The sequence below is a fragment of the Papaver somniferum genome, unplaced genomic scaffold, assembly GCF_003573695.1.
Source record: "Papaver somniferum cultivar HN1 unplaced genomic scaffold, ASM357369v1 unplaced-scaffold_21, whole genome shotgun sequence".
NCBI lineage: Eukaryota > Viridiplantae > Streptophyta > Magnoliopsida > Ranunculales > Papaveraceae > Papaver > Papaver somniferum.
In genome coordinates, this window is record NW_020631041.1 from 18,192,599 (window position 1) to 18,216,849 (window position 24,251).

Below are 24,251 nucleotides of genomic sequence, written 5' to 3' on the forward strand. Positions count from 1 at the left end.
TAATCCAAACTAAGACTCTTGGTATGCAATCAAAGCTCCCTGTACCATTACACACTTGACTAACTACCCCCACTCTGCTAGATATTAACCCTAGTCTTTCTCCAATTCTGTGTTCATGTCTACAGTTAGAAGTAATAGCCCAGAGAGGAATTTCTTTAACAGCCTCGGTAATTATTTGCATACCTGGAGTCGCAGTAGTAGCCGAGAGTACATTACCATAAGGATACCAAGGACCATTCAATGTTATCCATTTCAGATCATCCGCCTTACGAAAAGTAATGATAAAGAGATTAGGGTTCGTTTCTCTTATTTGAAAACTTATGTTGGGCCCCCAGAAGTGACGAAGAACTCCTCTTATATCTTCTACTAAATAAAACTCGGTCGAGAAGATTCTAGCTAAAATGTTGTTCTCTTTAATCCTATAGTCTCTCATTAATGCAGGCGTTACAGGAAGTATACCTACATCAGTGTAGTTAGCGTAACGCCGTGCAAACAATCCACTGAGGTGTTTGTATAAATCATAGCTACTCATAATGAATGCAAGGATGAAATGGAATGAATGCACTAAAAGGATAATAAGAGAATCACAAAGGAGAGAAGAACATTGCCAAAGAAACTGCAGAGAAGAGAAGAAGAAAATTGGGTGATCAATTAAATTCGCAACTGCTAAATATATCTAACTCAGAATCTCGAGAAACAAACCTTAAAAAATCGACAGAGAATATATTATTTTAAACCTCGTCCAATAGAAACTCGACAACCAATTTAGGTGAGAGTCAAAAAGAGCTTTTGAAGGAAATAAATGCAAAGGAGGGAAATAAGTGAGATTTCAAACTATGTCAGTGATAAATCCTTCAAGCAAACAATCAGCCGCAGAGAGTTAATGCATGCTGCAAACTATGGAGTACTAATGCCGCATGAGCCTAGGTAACGGATTAGCTAATAGGCTAGACTAATGCAGATGAATCAGACGATAAATGCTAATAAATGATGGATGTAACAAGACTAAAAGAGAGGATTAAAATCTCGAACAATGGTCGACAATAAAATCAAAACCCAGGATACTAATGCAATAAAAACAGGTGCATGCATCACTACACAGTTCAGATGCCACTAAGCAAAATAAGCCTGCCCAAGCGTCAAACACTAGAAGATTAGACGTCTGGGCATCAAAGAAGAAACGTAAAGAAAAAGGGAAGGCGTTACTGTTTTGGGAACCCAAAGGATTAAAACCCACTATAAAGAGCATCACTCTCGTACGACCAAAGATAACAGAGAAGAGAAAAGAGGGGAAAGAAAAAAGTCGGAAGATTTTAATAGAGTCATGGCTTGCAATCACTATAGGATTCCTTTGGGTGTGCGAATCTCATCCACAAAGGCGATTCGATGCAATGATGGTCAGCTCCATCGAATTCAATATTATCGATGCACCGTGTGCCATCGAGAAACTTTTATGTACCCTGCTCAAGCGCAAAGATTGGCATTATGCAACTTGAGCCCAGAGGAAAAGGCAAGATAGGGAGCACAAGCTATCAAGGATTTACATACTAGACTGGCAACCGGCGTTCCGGTAACCGCAAACTATTTTCTGTCGGAGTATCCACAGGCATGGATTACGCATGTGTCCATGAAAAATCAGCAATTTATCAGCAAGAGAGAGCCGGGGGAATCATAGAAGTTGAGGAATCAGACGAAGAGGAGTAGAGAAGTCTATTACAAATAATGAAGGCTTGATGGAATCCAACAGTATCTCCTATCTAAGAGATCTAGTAATTAAGCAAGAAAGAAATATTAGAAATTTGCTGTAGTAATTTGTGTCACTATGTTTTTATTTTCGTTATTAGTTTGTATTTTGGTACTTAATCTAATGAATGGGTATAGATAGAATCACAAGAAGAGGGGACGAATCACAATTGAAACAATTATCAAATAATTAGAAGCGTAGCAGACTTAGCAAATATAATTCAAACGAAAACCCTGAAATTCCGATTCACTAATACTAAGAGATTGAAAACTAATGATGTGAACAAAAAGGTGCAACCGATGAATGTAAGTTGAATTCTATTTTGAATGCATTATGATGCAGGATGCATGATGAATGATAGTAGCAGAACTCAAGTCACTAAGAAAGGTCGAATTCAGAATTCCTAGAGAATGATTATAGATCAATCGAAATAAGGACATGGATGAAGATTAAAAGTTGTTTGTACCCCTTTCTTGGACCCCCATCTGGTTTGGGGTTGAATCCCAGACAGGGGAAACTACTCAGAAGTCATCTAAGATCAAAGGAAAAAGAAATGGATGAAGAACAGAAAGGAGAAAACTAGCCGTTGAGGAGGAGAGAGGGCAGAGCTCGAGCCTGGTGTGATTTTGAATATTGGTTCTCTTTGGAATTAAATTTCAACCATTTTGTTTGATTTTCTTCTATAGAAAGATGTGCACCCAACATAAGAGTGATTCGCTCAAATCTCTTGTAGCAAGGTATGAAGATTCTCTCTTCAAAAAAATCACTTCTGTAGTTTCCATCGTCGGATAAATAATGATGAAGATTTCATCGCCGTAAATAACAAAGATGAATGTTTCGTCGTTCGAGAACATCCCTATTGATCTTAAAGCCCAACTAATAACCAAGAACCGTCATTAAATCACAGATAAAAATAAGAAAGGGTGTTAAGATAACACCCTCACAAGATATAACAAGAGATGAACAACGGGCATAGATAGCTTAAAACAAGATTACTCTCTAAACAAACTCGCCTAATGGAATATAAAATCCTCAAACTCTATATTCCTAAATAAAACAACATTGATGGACCAATTATGTTACACTGCTTTAATGTCTATGATAAAATAGTCCAGTATTTTTTTATTTGTTTTTTGACAATTAGAATGTCATTTCTTTCCAACCACACAACCCACCGTGTAGGAAACGACATATAATATCTCAAGTAAACAAGAGGCTAGATATATATTTTAAGTTTCCACTTTGGTAAGAACTTGGGTATACCATCGGATGAACACAAACAATGCACAACTGCATTAATGAGATGTTGTGTATCACACAGAAAAAAACTAGGATATTCAATGAATTTCCCTTCATTTGGATATCATAGTATTTGGATATGACTATAACCAATGGAAAAAATAAACATCACATTACTTACTTTTAATGGTCACCTTTAATGAGATTCAAAATCTAAACAACTCTAAATTATGTTAAAAGAAATTCGTAGAATAGATTTGCCTTCAAAAACATTCACAACAATTTGAGAAGTTTTTTTAATGACGCCCTTTCTCAAGCACCAATTTAATCCAACCTGACCATTTTGATCCACATACAAAATAAGAAAAATGACCCAATATTTCAATTTTAGCCTCATCATTAACATGTTCGTGCATCGGTATGATTGAAATTAAGTTTAATGGATTGGAGGATGACATTAATGTTTTGGGTCAAAATAAGAGAATCATTTGATGGATTACAATAATCATTTGACAAAGTCAACACCGGTAAAAAAAATGTAAGAAAAGGTTGGAAAAATGAAAATCTTATCACAAATGGGTGCTAGTAGTTTCCACTATGTAATGTTTTTTTAAAAAATAAAACAATTTATTAACAAAAACAAATTTACAATTGGATAAAAGGAGCACCTGAAATAACTTAAGTGGGAAAATGCATCCAAACCTTAGTTACAACAGTTTTTCGAGTTAGTTTAGCTAACTCATCAGCTTACCTATTATATTTTCAATTAACAAACACACATAGTTTTCACAAAAGAGGTACATTCGACTTTGTTAGAGCACTGCTCGGTCGAACTCACAAGCATTGCTATCTCAAGGTTGTTTGTCAAGTTTAGTTGCCAAAACTATAAGTCTTGATTTATAATCTACTTATAGCTATGCCTCAGATTAGGATAGAATGTGTAGTTGAGCTTTAGACTTCACGGCGTTCATCGATTGAAGACGAAGAAACTACTAAGTGGAGCTTGTGGAACTTCATACACAAAAGATATGTGGAAACTTGAACTCATCTATCACTTAAAAGTTTGTTTCTATTCTATCTCATATTGAGACAAAAGTCGTATAGCTATGTAGACTTTATATTATACACATTTGATATTTCGAGTTGAGTTTAACTCGCGTACATATTTATCGAAATATGTGTTCGTAAGCTTTCTCTTTAACCAAGTTCATCTTTATTCTTGACGAAAGTCAAAATATGATCATGTGAAAATCGCCTGGTAACATCTTACATGATTTGTATGAGACAGTCATTTGATGTAGGCTCGGAATGTATCGTATTGATCTATTGATCACTTGAAAATTACTTTGAAGCTAATAGTTTGTGTGAGACAGCTATTCCCGTCTTCCAAGAATGTTTCAATGATTAACATGGAGTTTAGAACGATTAACCATTGATTGGATATAGCACAGTATGCGTACTTGTATGCTAACGGTTGCAAGTTATTCAAAGTCCGGGAACCATAGTATACATACCCGTTTGCGCACTAGTTTGGTAGTTCAAGTCCGGGAACTTAGTATGCATACCCGTATGCATACCGGCTGAAAAGTTCAAGTCCGGGAATTCAACTGAGTTAGGTCACGTACGACAGTATGTGTACCCATTCGCATACTGGCGAGCCCAGACCAAGTCCGGAACTTTAAGTATGTGTACCCTTTTGCATACTTGAGTGGGTTAATTTCTAAAATCGGTTTTTTCATGAACAAATACATTTATACATTAAGGAATGCAATTTTTTGCAAACCGTGGCTATAATGTTCATGAATTGATTCAAGTGAATCAAAATCTATTTTTCTTCAATTTTATCTTGTATACTTCTATGAGAATATAAAAAAATTAAACAACTCCATAACTAGTTTCATTTGAGTCATCTGAGCTAGTTGTGATTAAGATGAACAAGGTTGATATGAAAGTGTTCATATGGCTAACTTCGGTTAACTATTGTTGAGCCAACTATGTGCACACGTTTGGGTACGGTTACTCATACTTAAATGAAATCACATTTCATTTGTGTATAACAAGATAAGTTCGATCTAACAGTTGTGAAAAAGCGGGGGGTCTAACAACCACACCCAATATTTCGCTTAACAATCTGTATGGACTAACTCCAATATACTCTTAAGAAAATCAACTAGACAGTTAGATTCAATCTTAATAAAAAGTATATTAAAGAGTTATATCTCAATTTCTCGATTCAATCCTCACTCAAACAAATAGGAATTTGCGAGCCTGATTGAATACAGGAGAAATCACTTGAACGGTACCAAAGACCAATGTTCAAGGATCAATCAATTTCAATCAACAACCAAAGGTTGGATTTACCAGTTGATCGATTCAACGCACAAAATATAATGCGGAAAAGATATAACACAGACACCAGAAGTTTTGTTAACGAGGAAACCACAAATGCAGAAAAACCCCGGGACCTAGTCCAGATTAAACACAGACTGTATTAAGACGCTACAGACACTAGCCTACTACAAACTAACTTCGGTCTGGACTGTAGTTGAACCCCAATCAATCTCACACTGATCCAAGGTACGGTTGCACTCTTTACGTCTCTGATCCCAGCAAGATACTACGCACTTGATTCCCTTATCCGATCTCACCCAAAACTAAGAGTTGCTACGACCCAAAGTCGAAGATTTTAATAAAAAAATCTGTATCACACAGAAAAGTCTACAGGAATAGATAAATCTGTCTCCCACAGGAATACCTACGAGTTTCGTTCCGTCTTTTGATAAATCAAGGTGAACAAGAACCATTTCGCATACTTAGTGGATGTGTGGTATTTTCTATCCACAGAGACAAAACCTAAGAAGGTAGAGGCACAAATTGCTTCCTTCCTATAACCTCGTAGTGTATCTTGGAGATTGTGCAAGAACTTCACAAGAATAATGTTACACTGAGGTAGTACACACTACACCAAATCTAGGTTTTTGTAACAATGACTTTCCTAACTAGTTTTATTTTGCTAACTCAAATGATCCATTATGATTCTAGTAACCGTTATAAGGAGTTAGCAAACTAAGAAATAGTTAGCATAATTAGGAATTAATTCATAAAAACTAAATAACTATTCATGGTGTTATATTATTAGTTATTCATCTCTAACACACTTTTAACTAAATTACTATTACAACTATTTCTACCCAAAATTGGATGTATACTAAAATGAACCCCAAGTTTATAACTCTTTATCATTTTTAATGGTAACACACTTTGACATACCTAACACAATGATTTATTTTCAAAATTAGAAAATGTAAAATAGAGTTTTAATATTTATAAATCTTTTGTTTGGAACCAATTTAAGTTGTAGAACCTTAGAATAACTTAAATCCCGGAACCAGGATGATGTGGGAACCGAATTCTTACTTAGCTATTCTTCCCAAAGGACCCGGCCGACAGAAGCAAATTCATTATCTATATCTCTTCTCCAATCAAAAACCTGAGAACAAAATTCTTAAATTGAACTCAAAGAACCCAGATCCATTATCGTTCTTATTGAGTGTTTATGATTGATTAAATACCAATCGTCATTCTTATGATTGATTTCTATTTCTATTCAACTCATTAATTTCAGAGGAACTTGAAGAGAAATAATAACTGGTCGAATTTGTTTTCTTCAACTCATTCAGTTGCTGGTATGATTTCTCTTCTTCTTCTTCGATTACTCTTGTTACAATTTTTCAATTATCAACCTAGGGTTTGAACGGGATTTTTAAAATTCGTTTTAATTTGGGGGGTTTTGAACCTAGGGGTTTTTAAATTTTTCCTTAACTTAATTTGTGAGTCTTATTTGGTTTCCTATTTATACAAATCTGTTTGTGAATCTAAGAGTTCATTTGTTGTGTATGATTTCATATTCTAATAGTTTGGATTGACAGCTTTTGATTCAGTGAGAGATGTAGCTGTTCTCTTGGAAGTTATTAGGGGTGATTCTATTCGTCACGATTTTGAATCCATCCAGAGTAATTTCTTATCTCTAACTTGTATTACAATTGATGGTGAAAGTCTCTGTTAAGTTATGTTTTTTATTTCAAATTGCCGTAATCTTTGTTTCACATTGAATTCGGATTGGTTTAATGTTCTCATCGATGTTGCCAGTGCTTGGTAGTTTAGTGGTGTGCTATTTTTGCATTTGGATTCGATTAAGCATATATTGAGTTTTGATGATTGAATGCATGTTGCTAAAAATAGTCTATAAGCTGAAGGGCGAAGGCCTCATTGCAACCTTAGTCATTTTAGGAAGGTGGTGTATGGATTGAGTTTACTTTTTTTGTTGTTGATGATGTTATTGTGAACTGGTTTTAAGAACTTACTATCACGGTTGCATGTTTTGAGGATCATAAGAGAAACAACACGATTGTATTGCTGTTTTATGAGTGCATAACTCTGAGTTTAATACTTATTGTTTTTCTAGAGTGATGCAGGACTTTGGGATATATAAGTTCATGAGTTTGTTGGACTATCCATGCCCAAAAAACAAACCTACTCTTATAAGCAGAATGACATTTTAATGCAGCTACATTGTGGTCGATTTCTTTGCATCTGAACAACAATATGTGGCAAATGGGTTCTGACACTCTAAAGACCCTCTAATACCGATTGGACTATCATTTGGCGTATGCATTTAATCGATATGCATTATTTGAATGAGTAAATTTTAGTGCATCTTGATTTTGGTTTGTTTTTCCTGTGCTTGAAACAAGGAATTCCATTCTAAGTACTATTTCTTTTATAGGGAAAAGCTTCAAGTCAGCAAAGGTTCATAGTGCATTGTCTTCGAGTTGGTCTTCAAAATCGTTTCAGTCGAGCGAGCAGAGATGCTATTGAATCACATGACCCAAATGAGCCGTGCAAACCTGGTGCCTACTGCATCACACTTGAAAAGATCAATGCTGAGGAGGAGAAGCTATATAAAGAAATTAAGGTAATAAAAGATAAAATGCTGATGAGGAGAAACTCGGCGGTGTCTTCTGCTTAAGCTGCGCCACGTAGCAGGTACGTGCATATGCAGGGGTGAACCTGTGGCTTGAAGTGGATGGTAGAGTGATTTCTAAAAATGTTTTATTGCAGGCTGCAATTATGAAATTCTGATGGATTTCTTTTGTTATTAGATACTAATGGATTTCCTGACTAACTTAATGGTATGGAGTTATCTTTGGCAGGTCAGTCGATCATCAGGGGCATCTGAGTGGTGTTTACTGCTTAGCTCTCCATCCCATTGATGTTGTACTTACTGGAGGAAGGGACTCTGTTTTTCGGGTATGAAATATGAATTGACCCTTCAATATGATTTCTTATCAAGTGTTGCAATCCTGTAATTGACTTCTGCAGATTTGTTCAGTGAAAGATGGAGGTCTTAATTTCAGCTTTTTGACATCACAAGCTGGTTGTTATATGCAAAAGAAGTCCTATTTGTTGCACATAAATTTATGTTCTTTCTTTTTGGCTCCACAGGTGTGGGATATACGTACGAAGATGCTTGCCTATGTCTCTCTGGACATCAGAATACAGTTTGTTCAGTTTTTACTCGGCCTACGGTAAGAACTGAGCTTGTACTTGACCATAACATGTTATCTTTTTGTTACTTCTTGGACAAAAAATAGGTTGTTGTTAGAAATTCGAGGGAGATTAGTCTCTGAACTTTTTAGTTGACATTGAACTAAAATATCCATATTAACTTAATCAAAATGCTGGAACCAGTGGGAGTTTAATTTCCTTACATATAAGCTTAATTTTCATTATCTCTTAATCAACTACTAGTAGTAGCATACTGCACTCCGTTGTTTCTTCTTGTTTTCTTTGCCCCCAGCTTTGATTTTTGTTTTAGTTGAGCCAAACTTTATTCTTTCATCATAGTTGTTATGTGTGGTGGTCGACCACGCTGAAACCTGTATGCTTGAGCTTTGTCTCTAATATCTTTATTTATCCATAGCGTGTCATTTACCGTATTGTCAATCTTTGGAACCATAAGATGGATCTTTATTTGTTCTTAAAGGCACTTAATAAGGTGGTCATACGAGTACTATCATCCGGGTTCTGTATTAAGGATTCTTGAGAAAGATATGCACATATAATTCAATACAGCACCACCAAATGGGTATAATTAAGATCCTTTAATTTAGAACTTACCTCTCGTATTACTTGTCAACAAACTGAAACAGCTATGTGCACCAGCTGAAATTGTTGATGTGTCTCAGGCGAGGAGAGATTGTCACAGCATTTATTGTATGTTATGCTCTTACTTTTTTCATTTCGACCATGTGAGAGGAGGGTTTTATTCCAACAGTGGTGGTATGTTTCTCTGACTCACTCCTGGGACATGTTTGGTTTCCGGCTATAAAGTAGATGATCCATTGCCTCATTTTTTTCATTATATCATTTAACTATCTGCTGATACCTCATTAACATATTTGAGGTAGTAAATTTTCCGTGAACTTCTTCTGACTGAATATATAAATCAGTCCAAAAGACATCAACAATGTGGAATCATGTTGGCTTCTTGCCGAGTGCCGACTGCATTAAACGCCCCCACTTTGCTAGTGTCGTTCTATACTTTTGTATATCACTTCCTCATATGTGCTAAATTGTCGTTCTAGACTTTAAAGTGGGTTAGAAAATGATATAATATGTTAGTTCACTTAAGGTTAACAATGAGGCCTAGTTTACCTGTAAACTTGCTTGAGATCAGTATGGTTTCTGCACTTCTACTTGTTGATATAGTTCTTGATAAGAAGAGTTTAATGCTTAGATGATCTGCAGCCTTTGCTTTCTTTGATCCTGGCGAGATCTTTTAAATATTTATTTTTTGTTTCCTGAATCAGGCGTACTGATCGAATGTCCACAGACTTGGTTGGTATTGATTCTGTAATCGTATTTCCATCTCGATATCACTTGGTTTTACTTTAGAGATTTTGTGGGCTTAGTATGTGGCAGAAGTTGTTGGTGCTGAGATGTAAAGCATAGTCCAAGGTTTCATGAAAATATTTGTTCAATTTAATTTTTGTGCTAGCTTGAGTTTGTTTGAGTGAGTTAATGTTTTGGCAGGTGACAATTTCGCCAGCTAATTATATGAATCTTGTAAAGTTACATGGTTCATATTACTCATGAACCTGTGGTGCAATGGTAGCTAGGTATTGATTCTGTAATCGTGTTAATCCATGTGATTCTTATGTTTGCCTGAACTTTTTGTTTCTCTAATTCTCGCATCATAAAGAGCTCCTTGGAGCGCTCGTGGTCGTTAGATAGACTTTAAAGGTACTATTATAAGTCTAAAAGTTCGTAAGAACGATGAATCACACCTTTTACGGGTAAAAATTCTTGGGAATATTCTCAGAAACCTTAAACACACACGAATTCGTCAACTTCGAGAAAGAAATATGTCAGACTATTATAAGTTTGGAAATTCGTAAGAACGATGAATCACACCATTTACCGGTAAGATTCCATGAGAATATTCTCAGAAACCTTAAACACACACGAATTCGTCAACTTCGGGAAAGAAACTGGCTCGGAGATCGAAACCTGGCCAGGATCGGACTACTATAAGTCTGGAAATTCGTAAACTGGAAATATATCAAATTTCAACATCTCGGGTTCAAAAATTACTCGATTTGGACCTGAGATTCTCATTCTGGTGAACTAAAGACAAAATATATCAGATTTCAACATCTCGGGTTCAAAATTACTCGATTTGGACCTGAGCTTCTCATTCGGGTGAACTGAAGACGAAATATATCAGATTTCAACATCTCAGGTTCAAAGATTACTCCATTTGGACATGAGATTCTCATTCAGGTGATCTAAAGACGAAATATGTCAGATTTCAACATCTCGGGTTCAAAGATTACTCGATTTGGACCTGAGCTTCTCATTCAGGTGAACTGAAGACGAAATATATCAGATTTCAACATCTCCGGTTCAAAGATTACTCGATTTGGACCTGAGATTCTCATTCAGGTGATCTAAAGACGAAATATGTCAGATTTCAACATCTCGGGTTCAAAGATTACTCGATTTGGACCTGGGCTTCTCATTCAGGTGAACTGAAGACGAAATATATCAGATTTCAACATCTCGGGTTCAAAGATTACTCGATTTGGACCTGAGCTTCTCATTCAGGTGAACTGAAGACGAAATATATCAGATTTCAACATCTCTGGTTCAAATATTACTCGATTTGGAGATTACTCGATTTGGACCTGAGATTCTCATTCAGGTGATCTAAAGACGAAATATGTCAGATTTCAACATCTCGGGTTCAAAATTACTCGATTTGGACCTGAGCTTCTCATTCGGGTGAACTGAAGACGAAATATATCAGATTTCAATATCTCAGGTTCAAAGATTACTCGATTTGGACCTGAGATTCTCATTCAGGTGATCTAAAGACGAAATATGTCAGATTTCAACATCTCGGGTTCAAAGATTACTCGATTTGGACATGAGATTCTCATTCAGGTGATCTAAAGACGAAATATGTCAGATTTCAACATCTCGGGTTCAAAGATTACTCGATTTGGACCTGAGCTTCTCATTCAGGTGAACTGAAGACGAAATATATCAGATTTCAACATCTCCGGTTCAAAGATTACTCGATTTGGACCTGAGATTCTCATTCAGGTGATCTAAAGACGAAATATGTCAGATTTCAACATCTCGGGTTCAAAGATTACTCGATTTGGACCTGGGCTTCTCATTCAGGTGAACTGAAGACGAAATATATCAGATTTCAACATCTCCGGTTCAAAGATTACTCTATTTGGACCTGAGATTCTCATTCAGGTGATCTAAAGACGAAATATGTCAGATTTCAACATCTCGGGTTCAAATATTACTCGATTTGGACCTGAGCTTCTCATTCAGGTGAACTGAAGACGAAATATATCAGATTTCAACATCTCCGGTTCAAAGATTACTCGATTTGGACCTGAGATTCTCATTCAGGTGATCTAAAGACGAAATATGTCAGATTTCAACATCTCGGGTTCAAAATTACTCGATTTGGACCTGAGCTTCTCATTCGGGTGAACTGAAGACGAAATATATCAGATTTCAATATCTCAGGTTCAAAGATTACTCGATTTGGACCTGAGATTCTCATTCAGGTGATCTAAAGACGAAATATGTCAGATTTCAACATCTCGGGTTCAAAGATTACTCGATTTGGACATGAGATTCTCATTCAGGTGATCTAAAGACGAAATATGTCAGATTTCAACATCTCGGGTTCAAAGATTACTCGATTTGGACCTGAGCTTCTCATTCAGGTGAACTGAAGACGAAATATATCAGATTTCAACATCTCGGGTTCAAAATTACTCGATTTGGACCTGAGCTTCTCATTCGGGTGAACTGAAGACGAAATATATCAGATTTCAACATCTCAGGTAACTATCTTTTTAAGTTAGACAAATTTCTAACACATTATATAACAGCCTATCGGTAACTATCTTTTTAAGTTAGGGAAATTAGCTTTTATTTTACGGTAACACTATTTTTCCATGAAGAAATCTTGGATTTGGTGTAGTGACACACATATAACAAATGAAAGAACTTAAAAGTAGAAGAAAGTTTCACGGCTCTATTTCACTTACAAACACATTTTCATGGAAATGAACATGTTTGTTCACTTGTTATTGATTCAACAAAGTTAATAAAACACTGAATCACAAAGACGGTACTAATATAATACTAGGAATCATCTGTTCAGACTTGTGAGAACTCACTCACTGACGGTCACTGTAGCAGATCTTGAAGCTTGGAGATGAATTCATCTGTGTAAGAGGATTCAAGATTATCTTTTAGCAAAAACTCTTTCCATTTCGCATGGTGGAGTCTGACTTCTTTAGAAACTTCGCCATTTTCATCCATCACTAACTTGATAGCACTGCAGATACTGTCTTTAGTAAACCAATCTTCCTCTCCTCTCTCAACCTCAACTCCAACTTTTAAATCCCCTGCCATCAACCTCGCATTCATTATTTGGTCACCAAATTCTGGAAATAATACAATCTGGCAGTCATTAACTAATGCCTCTGTTATCGAGCCTGATCCACAATGTGTTATAAAACACCCGATGGAAGGGTGACTCAGTATCAGTTGCTGCTGAACCCATCCCCCATCCACAATTCCTCTCCCTTTCACTCTGCCTGTAAACCCTTCTGGAAGCGCTTCCTCGACTGAATTATTTCCGGTTGGTGGTTTCAGTGCAGCCAGGAACGGTAAGCCAGTAAGTTCCAAAGCCAAAACCAGATCCAGGAACTGATGTTTATTCAAGTTGGATTGACTTCCAAGTGCACAATAGACAACTGATCCTTTCTTGAATCCACCTAACCACTTGTCCCACTTCTTATCTAAAGTGGAAGTGGGTGTTTCAGGAATTAATGGTCCAGCGAGAAGAACGGGTTTTCTGAATTGTCTCTCTAAATAGTCACAGAACGGTCCTTCCATCTCCTTGCAAGCTTTGAAAGCCATGGCGTCACAATCCTTTAACGATGCCATAATACGATTGTAGAACGACACACCGCTACCAAATTCTTTCATCCTAAAGAAGGCATTTGCCTTAGCTTCGTAAGAGCGGAGCTTCACAGCCGAGGGTGGGAAGCCCAAAGGTGGGCATTCCAGGTTCGGTGGGGATTCATGCCCTCGTTCTGGGGACAATGTGTAAGCTATACTTGCTGGACTGGCTGTGCAGTAATGGATAGCTTTAATATCAAGTCGACGAGCCAGGGCTGGGATCCAATGAGTAAAATCAAAGAAAACGAAGTCAGGTTTAAGGTCAAGTAAGATGGATTCAACGGTGGTCTCAGTATGATCCATGGCTGTCATGAGGTGAGTTTGCAAGGGGTATGGAACGTCCGCAGTGGTTTCTGCATCAGATGGGAGGCTATCAATGTGTGGGACATTTAATGGAATGAAACTGATGAGGCTCGGATTAAGGTTGAACGAGTTGAGATTGGGTTGTGTTTTGGTGGGTATTATGAAAGAAACTCTATGGCCTTTCGCTGCGAGTTTGTTGGAAGCGTGAAGGAAAGCAGTTAAATGACCCATTGCAAATGCTAGGAATTCAATTATGGGGTAATCCAATTCTTGAAATTGGATGCCAAGGAATTTGATTCACATCCAAAAAATTCATATTCAGTTTGAGGTAATTCAATTACCTTTGTTTTTACCCGGAATCTGGACCAATGCGATGGAAATTTATCATTTTGGAGGGAATTGGATTCCTACGAATTAAAATTCCCAATTCCATAGAGTTCATTTCCCCCGTTCGGTGTTCGGTTAAAGGAATTGGACACATTCCCAGGAATTGGATTCCAAGGAATACAATTCCTTGAAACCAACGGGTTGTAAGTATCAAATTTCTAAGGGAATACATGGTGTCAACAGTAACTTGTTGTATTCTTTCAACAACTACTTAACAGAATTCCTAAGTTTTAAGGAATACAACATCTGCTTAGAAACTTAAGAGAATTCCTAAGTTATGTGCGGCATAATGCTCATACAACAATTGTTTACAACTAAGAGCATATAAGAATAAAACAAGCACATAACTCGCATAACGGTCTCTGCCTTGTCTTGGTTAGTCTTTTGTTGTCTTTCGCTCTCAAATCTGAAACACTACCCATAACCTGCTCTAATAATACGTCTCAGCACCTAGAGGAAGTGAGTTGGTACCTGAGCCAATTCAAAAAAGAGAAACAAAGTTACGTCCAACTGGTGCCAAGGATTGAAAATTGTATCAGTTTGAAAAGCTCAATGAAAAAGAGTCTGCAAACACTATCTTAGCCAGACAAACAAGTTAACAGCATCAACAACAACAAAGTTCAAACACACTCACTTGTACAAGCTGGTTGTGCACAACAACATCAAACACACTCATTTGTACAAGCTGGTTCTGTACCTTAGTAAAATATACACAATTGCAGAAAATGCAATAACGTTGCCTAGAGAGAAAAAGACTTACTGGATAATAATTTCCAGCTATGGCTGAGTAACTGAGACGGACCAGACTTCTCTATAATCTAACACCTGTAAAGAATCATATTTACATATTTCGGATGAAACATTATTGAACTGAACATCTCTGCATTTTATAGGCTTTAAGTTGAAACAAAAATGCATTGAAGACTTGGTACGAGAGAGGAGTACAAAAGGAACTAACATGGTTGCATTGGTTCATACTAAAACTAAGTGAAGAGACTTACATGAAACTCAACCTCAGCATGTTCCTTTTCTTTGTAAAGTCTTCTCACCTGAGTAGTGTATGTGCAAATTTAAGATCCGCCATGTTTAGAGACCGAGGTAACCATGTATTCCCTGGTAGCGCTGACCCTTCTTCCTGAAATTGTTTAAGAAAATAACACAAACACTTTAAGCACTCAGCTAAGAGGTTATTGATTCTCGCAATTCAGATTCGGATTTTACTTTTTACCTTCTTTTCCTTCTCTAAGAGTTCTCTTATAGGGCAGTGTGCAGCTGTAACACATAAATTCTGAGACCATTAGAGAACTGCAATTATAAACCAAACACTAAGACAATAATGATTATAAAAAATGTTGACCATCTTGCGGTTGTGGCAAAGGTTGATCATCTTCAAAGTAAAACAAGAGACGATCAACAATCAGTTACTATAAAAAAATTGAAAAATGCATAAATCAGTTTGACTTAGTGGCACATCAAACTCAATTGAATTTTCTGAGGAAAAGAATCATATTCAATGGAGAAGCTGAACCATAAACATGCAGTTATCCATAGAGCTTTTCTAACTATGCGCATACAAAAAGGTTACGGTTCCAAGACGAAGACAATTCAATACTAACAAACAAAAGAAAGCTCCTGGTAAATGGTTTGGAGTACTGAATCTAGACCAAGTTATGCACAAATACTAAAGAAATGAATTTTATAGCACATATAAGAGACAAGTGGAAATGTTTTATGATGGCTGACAGGCATAAAATGTCTCTATATCAAATGACCACTAGTTACCTTCCGTTTTACGAGCATGTGCTGGGGTATATGCTGGAGCACGGCCTGGAACATGTCCTGGAGCTTGGCCTGCTGTTGCTGATACAGGTCTTTTATCCACCAAAAGCTGCAAGAAGAATGATCAATGTGAGAATAAAATATGTGAAATAACAATAGTTAGTGCTAGTTCCTGTGGGGCTTCCTGATGGCAAATTTATGAAGCCGAATGAATCCTACCCATGACCCTTTGACAATTTCCTCGCTATAATTGCATAAACACTAAAGACAGGAAGTTGTTAACATCAGTGCTGGAAACCATTGGAGGTCATGGCATGGGTTCTGAACATATAGCATGCCTGGGAGGGAGTTAACAGTTCAAATTTTTAGACTATAGAGTGAGCTGTTGTCAACAAAAAATGAGTCAAGTTAATGTAATCACAACCAAGGATATCAAACTACATAGTAAGTGTTGAAAACTGATATACTAATTAATAACCCTGACCAAGGCACCTAAAAGGAAGTACAAGCTAATATCTACTAGTTATATAGTTTATTAGTCACATGGAGGTTAAGATAGTACCCACAAACAGATTGATGAGATAAAAAGCAACATATAAGAAAATCAAAATATTAACTGGATTTGCGAGAAGCCAATTTTTCATGTGTCATTAATATGTGTAGTCGTTATTGTCACTTAATTTCAGAAATGATGCTTCAGTTGCCACTTGCCAATTTGGTATAAAGACGTTGTCAATATAAATTTGGGCAGTGAAAAGATTGTTACACGCTATAAAGACTACTAACGGGATTTAAGTACAAAACACATAAAGAAATGAACAAATTCTAACCTCAATACCAATACAAACGGCAATTCAGAGCGTTTTCCTTGTGGATTTGATGGGTTTCTTTCCCCTGCATCAGCATTAGTAGATGGATCTTTATCTTTGCTATCCATGTTCACTGAATAGCCCACACATGCATACTTAAAATCTGCAAGCCTTCTTCCCTCTTTAATGTTACTAGGTATTGGCCAAAAAATACAGAAACTTAACCAAAATCAGAGACTATTTTGATAATATCACGAAGCAAAGAGGTAACTTTATAACAAAGAAAGTTAGAATTCCACAATTATGGAAAAAAAAGGTTCATTTTTTCAACAAACCCAATTTTTTAAAAAAGAAACAGAAACATAATCAAACTCAAAAAATCAAAACTTTATCTTTGTTAGTCTCCATGCAACATGAGATACAAGTGCAAGAATTTCTAGGAATTCAAACAAACAAAAAAAATCACATTTTTTTACAAAATTTTGACAAACCCATGATAAAATTGAAGAATATAACAGGCTTACAGTAATCAGATGACTCATAAAAATGGGTTATGATGATATTAAGCATCGTTTTTCTAATTATCTATTAGAGATTAAAAAAAAAAAAAAAAATACCCCCAAAACAAGAAATAAAGGTAAGTTTGGTTACCAGCAATTAGGGTTTCTTGTTCAATCACTCTTATCCGTTAAATGAATCTCCATCGATTGAATTTCGGACATGAAAACGCTATGCAAGCAAACATCGTTGAATCAGAATCACTGCATCACAAACTCATAACCCTCGATTAAACACGCAAAACACTTTCATCTCCAAAAAAATCAATTGATAAAAATCGAGATAAATAGAAATCAAACCTTTGCATAGTAAGAGATAATTCAAGCAAAACTAATCTAATAAACCAGACTTTATCTCTATAAGAAACCCTAGATCTAAGTTTATCTGTCGATTTCCAAATCTTTCTCGAACAATCTCCATCCTTTACATAAACATCGATGCCGATAATCGATTGCTCAAGAAAAATCAGAATAGCTGAAGAAAAATCTCTCCATCAGTTGCCGCCGCTCTAGGGTTTGGGAGGAGGAGATGAGGAATGAAGTTTGGGAGGAGGGGAGAAATGAAGAGGATGGAAATGAATGGTCGAGAAGGGAATACCTAAGTAGGGGGAGGAAATATCCACTAGTCCAACAAATATTGGGTGGAAAAAAAAATGGCACACAAGTGAATGGCACACGCGACAATATGCCTGTTACGACCCGAGTGTGAGGCTAACCCCTATGGGCTAGATTGAGCTGCTAGATTGGCCAAAAAATATTACGACATAGACTGAAAAGGGCTAGGCTAACCCCTACGCGACAATATGCGTGCTCGATATTTGTGACATCTTTTATATATATTTTTTAGTATTAAGTCTGAAATCAAATCTTTACAAGTCTTTGAACGAACTTTATTTACCACTTGAAAAACTACATCAACACCATCATGATAATTACTTTGTTTACCAGGATAGATACATCAACACCTCTTGGGAGGTGTCTGTTAGCTAGATACTTGATGATTGGTGTCCTCCAATCATCCTCTGGTAAACTTTCTTCCTGGGCCACTGAGTCAGCATATCTGTTGATGTTTCTTTCCAAGGGAATGGAAGGGAGTAAGACCCTTTCAACTCTGACATTGGTAGCCTCAGGGTTTACTGCCATAGAAGCTAAGAATACTAAAGCGTCAGCATATCTGTTGTTGATTCGATTTAAGTGGCAGAACGTGATGTTTGGTATTTGTTCAATGTAATGTTTGGCGAGTTGGCGGTATCGCTGCAAACATGGGTCCGAGGCTTGGTACGTTTCCGTCTATCTGTCTGATAATGAGTTGGGAATCACTTATCATACGTACGTTATGGATGCCCAACGCGATGATTACTCGGAGGGCATGTATTACTGCCTCGTACTCAATGATATTGTTGGTGGCTGGGAATTCGAGCCTTAAGCTATAGACGATTCTTCGGCGAGTTGGGGTTGTAAAAACCATTCCGATGTATGATCCTTCCGAGTTACACGACCCATCGACGAAGACTTCCCATCGGCTGGGGTCCTCGGAGCAAAGTAGTTCGGGAGGGTCATCTAGTTCATCTTCCATTCCTGGGATTTCCTCGATTTCGTCAGCATCGCCGATCGGGAAATCGGCCAGGAAGTCTGCGACCACCTGGGTCTTGATTGTCGTTTGGTCTGGGTATTTGACACCAAATTGTTTGATTTGGGCTCCCCATTTGGAAATTCTTCCTTCTCTGTCAGCATGATCGAGCACAGACTTTATGGGGGCCTTTGTGATGACTATCACAGTGTGCGCATGGAAATAAGTACGCAACTTTTGTGTTGCGTAGACCAAAGATACTACGATATTCTCGATCTTTGAATAGTTTTTCTCAGCTGACGTCAGAGTTTTGCTGATGAAATAAATTGGTTGTTCTACTTCTGTATCTATGCGAGTGAGTATTGCACTGATCGAAGTATTGGTCGCCGATAGATAGATGTAGAGATTTTCACCCGGGTTGGGTTTTTGGAGAATTGGCAAGGTTACTAAATGTTCCTTGATTTTTTGGAAAGCTTCCTCACATGCACTTGTCCATGAAAAATTTTCACCCTTTTTTAAGGTATTGAAGAAGTCTCTGCATTTGTCGGAGGATCGGGAGATAAATCTACCCAAGGTCGCCAGTCTGCCATTTAGTCTTTGCACATCTTTGATCGTGGCTGGGGAGGGCATTTCTACTATAGCTCGTACCTTCTCGGGGTCGACCTCAATTCCTCGTTTGGTGACTAGGTAGCCCAAGAATTTACCTGAGGTCACTCCGAAGGCACACTTTGCTGGATTGATCTTCATGTTAAATTTTCTCATTTGTGCGAAGATCTATTTAAGATCGTATGCATGATCTTGTGGGAGCTTTCTCTTAACAAGCATATCGTCTACATATACCTCTAGGGTTTTATGTATCCAATCGTCAAACATCTTTTCCACCATTCTTTGGTATGTGGCCCCTACGCTTTTTAGCCCGAATGACATTTTGGTGTAGCAGTATAGGCCACGGTGAGTGAAGAAAGCGGTGTGCTCTTGATCTTCCTCGGCGAGGGGGATCTGGTTCTAGCCAGAGTATCCATCCATGAAAGATAGCAATCCATATCCTGAGGTTTCTTCCACGAGTTGGTCGATGTTAGGGAGTGGGAAGCTGTCTTTGGGACAAGCTTTGTTAAGATCGCTAAAGTCAATACAGATCCTTACTCCTCCGTTCTTCTTTGGTACGATTACCATGTTGGATATCCATGTTGGATATTGTACTTCTCGTATCACCCCTGCTTCTTCCATTTTCTTTAATTCCTTTTGGATGGCTTTATGATATTCCGGTGCCACCTTCCTCATTTTTTGCCGCATGGGCTTATGCATGGGATCGATTTTTAGATGATGACTGCATACTTCGGGGTCTATTCCTGGCATATCTTCCATGCGACATGCAAAGATATCTTCCACCTTCCCTTACATCGGAGAGGTTCTGTACGGGTCCCATGGGTGAGTCCGATGGGAGGTCTTTGTCTGTCACGAATTCGTTGCCTAACCGTCTTACCTCGTTGGTTCTAGCTATGTAGGCATCGATTTCGGCTTGGTGTTTGGCATTCTTAGCTCGCCTCTTTTTTGCTCTGACAGAGTTTACTTTGTTCGGCTTGGTGTTTGGCATTCTCCAGTGATTTCTGCCACCCCATCAGGCGTAAGGAATCTTAGACTTTGATGGTAGGTCGAGGCTACTACTTTGATCCCATGGACCCAGGATCGCCCCATGATGGTTGTGTAAGGCGATAATACATCTACCACGCAGAATCTGGTTAGGGTGAGAATCTTTCCCACTCGAATGTCTAACGTTATCTCACCTTTCGGGCAAGTTGATGACCCGTTGAAGCCAATATATTATAAGCAGTGGGTACGAGACATTCGTCTTTGAGACCCATATGTTTGAATGTTTCATAGAACAAGATCTCTACTGAGCTGCCGCCATCAATCAAGATTTTGGGCACTGCCCATGGTAGTGCTCTATTTCTTGCTTCCTCGCCCTCGTGTTCGAGGAGTGCAATGGCCATCGTGACCACTAAAGGATCGTTGTGGTTGTGTCCTCCTTCTGGTGCCTTCGAGGCTGAAAAGCTTATGGGGAGTTTCATCCACTCCGCCGTTGGGGGTTCTCTGTCTATACTGAAAACTTCATCACCTTTGAAGTTGCGCTTGTGGATACGCCCTGTAATGTTTCCTTCTCGTACGGGGGCGGTAATCGCAGAGTGTGATATGGTATTGCAACCTAGGTACTGTGTCCTGCGGGGAGTTCCACACGTTGTATGGGTGCCCCGACGAGCGTGCCCTCACTTGTCATACCTCGTGGCGCTTTCGTTAAGCCGTTACACGAGTCTGTCGTGTGGCTATTGTACTGATGGTATTCACAGAAGTCAGTTCCTTTTTCGGTTCGTTCTGGTTGTTCGCCATATGACATAATTCTGGGACGAGTTGTCCTCAAGCTCTCCAATTGTTTGGGGATTGTGACTGCGAGATTCTCGGTCTCGTGGTGAATTTGGACTTCGTCGATTTGGTCCTCTTCTCTTCTTCGTTTGGGATTAAAGTCTGGGGACCTTTCAGATGGACTATCCTTGTGGTCAAGATCACCTTGGCTCCCCTTAGGAAACCGATCTGTTGTTTCCTCGTTTGAGGTGTCAGGGGCGTTAACACGTTTGTCATTTTGTAGCTGTCCAAAGGGACTTTCCTCCTCTGAGATTTCATCGATAGTATTGAGTGTCACCTTCTTCTTGGCTTTCTGTTTTAACCTCATGCTACGCCTTTTGAGTTTCACCATTTTCTCACCCTGAGCTCTTTGAGCTTTCGGGATAGTTGTTATGGCAGCATTAGCATCGCGCGAGATCTGAAGGGTTTTCCTTCTTGACCTCAGTGTTCACTACTTGCCTTGGCAAGCGATTCAACCCTCCTGGTTGAGTAAGATGGATTTCATCATGCTTCTCGAAGGGGTTTCCCTCGCCTTCGGAGCTAGAATTGTCAGTTAGTCCTTCCCGATACTGGTCATCGGGTTGTCCCTCGTCTGAGACCAGAGATTCTCCTGGCTCCGTATCGTCGAGTCCTTCTGTTTGGGCTCCACTATTTTCACCTTGGCTCACGCGAGAAGATCGTCGTGTAACCATTACCTTCCCTACAACATATGTAATAATACTTAATTTGTTTTTTCTTCATAAAAGTGGGACCCTAAGTTTGCAGGTCACGTGCAATTACTAAGCCATAGTTCAGACTGGACAGTTCAGTACAAGAAGACTTTGCAGTAAGTTTTGGAGACATGTGAAAATGTCAAAACATTCCCTCTTTTCATGAGGTGTTGATGATGGAGAAAAATGTGTTTTTCCAGTCCCCTTTTTTCGAGGAAATATCTCCTTCAACACACCATACCCTTAAAGGGAAAGAATCTAATTATGACGATTGAGTACGTTTTCCCATTCTAAGAAATATACCTCATCATCTTTTCACCGTTGTTTTCAAACAAACTCAGAGTTTGATGAATGATTATATACTCATTAATTCCTTCCCTTGACTTTAACTTAGACTTTTAATAAGGAGATCGAAGATTATGTTGAGTTTGATGATGAACATCATGAAAAATTCGTCTTTTCAACTCTCATAAGGTGATTTCTTCCTTATGTAGCTTATTGACTAGCATCTCTTCCCAGCTCTTTCATGGAGGAGATCGTTTGAGCACCGAAGCATTTGAAGCTCCATATTTGTTCTGATCTACAACTCTCCTGAGCTACTTGTGTAAGGCTTAAAAATCTTGAAAATAATAAGAAATCTTAAAGAAAAACGGCATAAAATTGTAGATCTGTTGATTTTGAGGTTCTACTAGACTTCTTAGATCGTGAAGATCATTTTTGATTCCGAGCTCAACTCATTTATCTCGACAGAAATCTACTTTGTAGTGTGAAAACACTTCTCTTACAGAGATTATGAAAAACAATATATGTTGTCGTTAGGGAGGTAGATTAGATCTTCATACCTCCCTGTTTCTAGCGCCAAAATATAGTTGCATCTTTTCTAACTACTACACCCAAGTGAAATTAAAGACTACAAACTACTTAAACATACAAGATTCAATATGAATAAGATGTAAAGAGCATGAAATGTAAAGATTAACACAAGCATATAACGTGGTTCGACCTTGAAGACCTACGTCCACGGAGAAGAAGATGTTTTCTTATTGATTATATGGTCTTACCCTTGAAAGTGTTACATATATCTTCTAGATTCCTCACTTTCTCTCTGTCTAGATCTCTCTCAGGAATTCTCTGTAGAAAGACCATCTAATACTACATAAGTTGTCCATCTCCTTGTACATGGACTGGTATTTATAGTCTAAATAAACTCGTGATGGCTTGATCATCCGAGCTGGTTGAGCTGTCTTCCATCGTGCTGGTTACCTCGGGCTGGCTCTATATTATCCCTCGTGATGGCTTGCTTGGTTCTCCCTTGGAGTTATCTCGCTCTCCCATGGATCGTGTTGACCTTCTGTGGAGAACCTCGCGCTCTATTTCCTCGAGGTCGTAGTATAGATCGTCCGAGTCTTTCGTCACGATGTGCAACTACCCTTGTCCTGTTCTTATCCTTCATTAAATGCGGTCTTGCTTTTTAGACTTGATCGTCTGAGCGGATTAGACCTTTACCTACACGCGTCATTCATGTGGCGCCTGTGCAGTTGCCTCGACTGAGACAAATCCTCCTTTTTAGAGAATGATTCGGTGCTCATACCTTATCATCTCATCATGTATTCATCCGTTGAGATGTTTACACGATCGGGTATTTTACCCACACATGGGTGTTTCGTGACTTGCATCAGAAAGTTGAACTGGCTAGCTGAATGAAAAGTTATCAGATGATTTCTGGATGTTGTATTGTTCTCCTGACCAAAACTTGTTCTTTGGTGGAAAATAGGTGAGACTTATTTATACAAGTCGCAACCAAACGTACCCTGGTCTCGTGGGAAGTGGAAACGATTGAGTGGTGGAAGAAGGGAGTAGCGGGTAACTCCTGGAATTTATGTTTCCATAATGAAGGATACGTTTACACCATTACTTCTTGCCATTACTAACCGCCCCGCTTTATGACACTTTCTGTAACGAGCGTATTGCACGCCGCACGCTGTAAACCGCCAGACCAATACCCTGATGAGTATCCCTCAGTTTGTGACATGTTTTGATGTCTCGAGTGTTTTCGTGGAAAACATGTAGCACTTTTCTATGTGTGGCAAGTTAAAAATAAGAGGCTTGTCATAGGTAAAAAGCATATGTGATACTAGGCTCGTTTTGTCTAGTCGCCTAAAACTTGTCACGAGCTGAACGGCTCAGTGG

At 38.2% G+C, this 24,251-nt stretch overlaps 2 protein-coding genes across 9 annotated transcripts; both read right to left on the minus strand.

Moving 5' to 3' along the window:
- Positions 1-12,733: 12,733 nt before the first annotated feature.
- Positions 12,734-14,240, minus strand: LOC113339713 (UDP-glycosyltransferase 79B30-like). Its single transcript, XM_026584945.1, has 2 exons — positions 14,219-14,240; positions 12,734-14,121 (listed from the first exon to the last, which is right to left on the minus strand). The coding sequence occupies exons 1-2, from the start codon at positions 14,238-14,240 to the stop codon at positions 12,770-12,772; spliced, it is 1,374 nt and encodes a 457-aa protein (XP_026440730.1). The 3' UTR covers positions 12,734-12,769.
- Positions 14,241-14,332: 92 nt separating this feature from the next.
- Positions 14,333-17,949, minus strand: LOC113340058. Of its 8 annotated transcripts, none has more exons than XR_003355283.1 (8): positions 17,685-17,949; positions 17,479-17,556; positions 16,849-16,912; positions 16,022-16,127; positions 15,468-15,511; positions 15,241-15,374; positions 15,000-15,064; positions 14,333-14,710 (listed from the first exon to the last, which is right to left on the minus strand). XR_003355283.1 is itself a non-coding variant. In XM_026585275.1 (8 exons), exons 3-7 carry the CDS (start codon positions 16,953-16,955, stop codon positions 15,058-15,060), a joined length of 342 nt encoding a protein of 113 aa, XP_026441060.1. In that variant the 5' UTR covers positions 16,956-17,019; positions 17,479-17,556; positions 17,685-17,949; the 3' UTR covers positions 14,333-14,710; positions 15,000-15,057. The 8 variants fall into 8 exon arrangements, 5 of the variants coding, with proteins under 5 accessions (XP_026441060.1, XP_026441062.1, XP_026441058.1 ...); XR_003355282.1 differs by having other exon boundaries at positions 17,479-17,588; XR_003355281.1 differs by having other exon boundaries at positions 16,849-17,019; positions 17,479-17,588.
- Between the last annotated feature and the right edge of the window lie 6,302 nt (positions 17,950-24,251).

Excerpts from the sequence above, each read along its gene's own strand:
- LOC113339713 (XM_026584945.1), bottom strand. The coding sequence starts at position 14,240 with ATGATAAATTTCCATCGCATTG. Across the intron at positions 14,122-14,218 it reads GATAAATTTCCATCGCATTG|AATTGGATTACCCCATAATT; the intron begins GTCCAGATTCCG and ends TCCAATTTCAAG.
- LOC113340058 (XM_026585275.1), bottom strand. The coding sequence starts at position 16,955 with ATGGATAGCAAAGATAAAGATCCATCTACTAATGCTGATGCAGGGGAA. Across the intron at positions 16,128-16,856 it reads CTGAATTGCCGTTTGTATTG|CTTTTGGTGGATAAAAGACC; the intron begins GTATTGAGGTTA and ends TTCTTCTTGCAG. Across the intron at positions 15,375-15,467 it reads TCTTAGAGAAGGAAAAGAAG|GAAGAAGGGTCAGCGCTACC; the intron begins GTAAAAAGTAAA and ends AAACAATTTCAG.